Genomic DNA, 4,664 nt, shown 5'->3' on the forward strand with positions numbered 1-4,664 from the left:
AACAAACAAACAAACTCATGCTAATGTATGACCTAGCATTGTAATGCTCTTTTTAATTACTATATCATCTAGAAAAAAGCATAACATTAATAAAATTAAATGAAATTCAAATCCAATGACATTAAAATTCCATGTATACTTGAATAGCTTGGAAAATTATTGACATATTTAGTTTATTTATGTCAATAATATTTTTTTAATTTATTTTTTATTTTAAGTGAAACACCATGAGGTACAGTTGTAGATTTACAATTTTTTGTGCTTGGGTTTCGATTATACAATGATCAAATACCCATCCCTCCACCAGTGCCCATTTTCCACCACCATGGATAATATCCCTCCCACCTCCATCCCCCCATCCCCCCTGTCTCTGTGGCAGGGCAATCCCCTGTGTTCTCTCTCTCCTTTTGAGTGTTGTGGTCTTCAAAAGAGGCTTTGAGTGGCAAACATGTTCAGTCCATAGTCTACTTTCAACATGAATCTCCCCTCCTGGGAGGATCCTCCAAACACCCTTTATTTACCAATGTTTACATCAAGGATTTTGGAGAAGACATGGATGATGAGCGCTTTAAGGATCTCTTTGGCAAGTTTGGGCCTGCCTTAAGTGTGAAAGTAATGACGGATGAAAGTGGAAAATCCAAAGGTTTTGGATTTGTAAGCTTCGAAAGGCATGAAGATGCTCAGAAGGCTGTGGATGAGATGAATGGAAAGGAGCTCAATGAAAAACAGATTTATGTTGGTCGACCTCAGAAAAAAGTGGACCGGCAGACAGAGCTTAAGCGCAAATTTGAACAGATGAAGCAGGACAGGATCACCAGATACCAGGGTGTTAACCTTTATGTGAAAAATCTTGACGATGGCATTGATGATGAACGTCTTCGGAAAGAGTTTTCTCCATTTGGTACAATCACCAGTGCAAAGGTTATGATGGAGGGTGGTCGCAGCAAAGGGTTTGGTTTTGTATGTTTCTCCTCCCCAGAAGAAGCCACTAAAGCAGTTACAGAAATGAACGGTAGAATTGTGGCCACCAAGCCATTGTATGTAGCTTTAGCTCAGCGCAAAGAAGAGCGCCAGGCTCACCTGACCAACCAGTACATGCAGAGAATGGCGAGTGTGCGAGCCGTGCCCAACCCCGTTATCAACCCCTACCAGCCAGCACCTCCTTCAGCGTACTTCATGGCAGCTATCCCACAGACTCAGAACCGTGCTGCGTACTATCCTCCTAGCCAAATCCCTCAACTAAGACCAAGTCCGCGCTGGACTGCTCAGGGTGCCAGACCTCATCCATTCCAAAAGATGCCCGGTGCTATACGCCCAGCCGCTCCTAGACCGCCATTTAGTACGATGAGACCAGCTTCTGCCCAGGGTCCACGAGTCATGTCCACGCAACGTGTTGCTAACACATCAACACAAACAATGGGTCCTCGTCCTGCAGCTGCGGCTGCTGCCGCAACTCCTGCTGTCCGCACCGTTCCACAGTATAAGTACGCCGCAGGTGTGCGCAACCCTCAGCATCATCTGAACGCACAGCCACAGGTGACCATGCAGCAGCCTGCTGTTCATGTACAAGGCCAGGAGCCTTTGACTGCTTCCATGTTGGCATCTGCCCCTCCTCAGCAGCAAAAGCAAATGTTGGTTGAACGGCTCTTTCCTCTTATTCAGGCCATGCACCCTACTCTTGCTGGTAAAATCACTGGCATGTTGTTGGAGATTGATAATTCAGAACTTCTTCATATGCTTGAGTCTCCGGAGTCTCTTCGTTCTAAAGTTGATGAAGCTGTAGCTGTACTACAAGCCCACCAAGCTAAAGAGGCTGCCCAGAAAGCCGTGAACAGTGCCACCACCGGTGTTCCAACTGTTTAAAATTGATCAGGGACCACGAAAGGAAACTCGTGCTTCACCGAAGAAAAATATCTAAACATCGAAAAACTTAAATATTATGAAAAAAATTGCAAAATATAAAATAAATAAAAAAAGGAAAGGAAACTTTGAACTTTATGTACCGAGCAAATGCCAGGTCTAGCAAACCGCTAGGCCTAGATTACTTCTGACTTAAAAACAACAACAACAACAAAAAAATAGTAAAATATAAAAACAAATCAATGTTTTATAGACCCTGGGAAAAAGAATTTTAAGCAACGTACAAAAATTTAAAGCATTTCTTGCTTTAATTTTGTAATTCTTTACTGTGGAATAGCTCAGAATGTCAAATAGTTTTGTTTTTAATAACAGAATTGATAACTGAGCAAGTAAACGTAATTTGGATTATAAAATTCTTGCTTTAGTAAAAATTACTTAAACAGTGAAAAAAATATGTCAATATTTTTTAGTGAGTTGATAAAATAAATGGTTGTAAAATTTATTAAACTTTTATAGTTATTGTTTTTAGGATAATCTTTAGTGTGGAGCCTATAATACTAACATCACTGCACTCTAAAAATAATTAACATAAAAATCTAGTTTTAAAGTACTTAGCTCTCCAGTTTGGGGAGGTGATAAATAGTATTAACATAATTACATCTGGAAAGAGTAACATTCTATGCCTAAATTTAATGTTTACGTTTAAAAAACACATGGATAAAGTAAAAATAATGACTAGAATTAATAGTGCTGCATTTTACAGATGAAAAAAGCTTCTTCCTAATTCTCTGTAAACTTAACAAAAAGTCGTTTATTTCATTTAAATTTATTTGTGTGAGAAAACGAATGCTATTTAAACCATTATAAATACATGACTATGCTGAATGTCTTAAAATAATATATGACAAATATTTCTCAGCAAAATGTGAAAAATGAGAATCATTAAGCACTTTTGTTATGATTACAGTAAATTAATTCCAATTAATTTTAAAAGGAAATAATGAGAATTTAAAAGGTAAGATTCAATTTAAAAATCTGTTGATCTAATTCTAGTTTAGGAAATATCCCCAACTTTGTAATTGCGAAACCTCTTGCTTTATGTTTGCCCACTCTAATGTAAAGTGCTTGTACTGGCAATAAAATTAATAAAAAGATATTATACAGTTTTATGAAAATATCATGTTTTATAATTTTTTACTAACTACATTCTTCAGAAATAATTAGTAGAGTTATCACATCATATCTTAACTAAAAATTTAAAAATTTTAAACCTTACCTATTTTATTTTATATATTTTCTTATCAAGACCGAGTTTTTCTCATCTTTATGTATATTTCAACAGGATATGTCTTTATTTTTAAGATATAAATGATATATAATGAGACCAAAACTCTTGACAACTAAACCCTTTTTCTGGGATTAAACTCAAATACATGAGATTTTTCTTAGAGACTTTTATTAGTGTTTTGTTAGTTGAGTTGAATTTTTTGTATTTCATAGTTGATAAATTAATTTTAATAAATTGCATGCATATTTGTTTTATATGATCTTTGCCATTTTTTCCTGGTTGGTGAATGTTGTTTACTTTCTTTAGTCATCACGATTTACAAATTTACGATCCTATTAAGTCTAGGGTTCATAAATGCAACATTTCAACACCAAACCCACCATCAGGTTGTCTGTTTACCTTCACTATTTTGTCTGGTCCTTCACTCATTTCCCATCTACCTATACCCTGCCTCACACTCCCACATCACCACTATATACAACTACCCTGGAAAGCTCCAACTGGTAGACCATTTCCTATATTCTGCAGCTCTGAGCCATCTGTTGTCACCATATAATGGATTTTTGTATCCCATATATGAGAGAGATTATTCTGTATCTTTCTCTGTCCTCTGGCTGTATTCACTCAGCATTATACCTACCAGTTACATCCATGTAGTGACAAATTGCATCATTTCATATTCTCTTATAGCCAAGTATTCCATTGTGCATATAAATCATAGTTTCTTTATACACACATCTGTTTTTGGGCATTTGGTTATTTCCAGATTTGGGCTGTTGTGAATAGTGCTATAATCAACATTGGAGTACAGATGTTTTTCTAACAGTGTTTTTCAGAACAGACTTTCTTAATCTTTTGATTCTCTAAATGGATCATGGTTTCGTGTCTTTACTAATATCTCCATAATTTGCATCACAAATATTTACTACCATTGTTTTTTATAAATGTTAACTTAAAGTATTATTCTTCTATGTTATATGAGTCACTTTATATTAATTTTATATATAGTGTGAAATATATGTTATACAAAGTAATGTTAAATGCATTAAATATATATAATATATATTAAAGCACAAATATTTGAAAAACGTTACACAACTGCTCGGGCATAATTTGCTAATTTTCTCTAACAGTTCTTGTTCTATCTTTTACAAATATCAATTTTATAGATTTTTATAGACTATTAAATATGCTAATATAAAACTAGTATCAACTATTCTCTTGATATACTTGTTTTATGGTAGTCAAAATATATAAAACAGTAGATGTACATTTCAAACTTATTCTGTTTAAAAGTCATGAATATTTTGAGGATTTAATTTTTAGTAATGACTTTTTCTAAATTTTATAATCACATTTAGACCTTCTGAAAAAATTCCAGTTGCAGATTTTATGGGATTGACTAGAATGCATCAGTGAAATTGTAAAGAATTAATATGTTAGCAACATGCTTCCCGATACATTTAAAAATCTCTTTCTTAGGGCTGGAGAAATGCAACAGTGACTAAACCCCTTT

The 4,664-nt window shown here is 34.8% G+C and overlaps 1 protein-coding gene across 1 annotated transcript; it reads left to right on the plus strand.

The window, feature by feature from the left end:
- Positions 1 to 516: 516 nt before the first annotated feature.
- LOC130033975 (polyadenylate-binding protein 1-like) lies at positions 517 to 2,190 on the plus strand (the record flags this gene model as incomplete). The annotated part of the gene is made up of 1 exon (XM_056125572.1): positions 517 to 2,190. A coding segment is annotated over one exon (1,347 nt), but the record flags the coding sequence as incomplete, so codon positions are not given.
- Positions 2,191 to 4,664: the final 2,474 nt, after the last annotated feature.

Source organism: Sorex fumeus, unplaced genomic scaffold (assembly GCF_029834395.1).
Source record: "Sorex fumeus unplaced genomic scaffold, SorFum_2.1 ptg000055l, whole genome shotgun sequence".
Lineage (NCBI taxonomy): Eukaryota > Metazoa > Chordata > Mammalia > Eulipotyphla > Soricidae > Sorex > Sorex fumeus.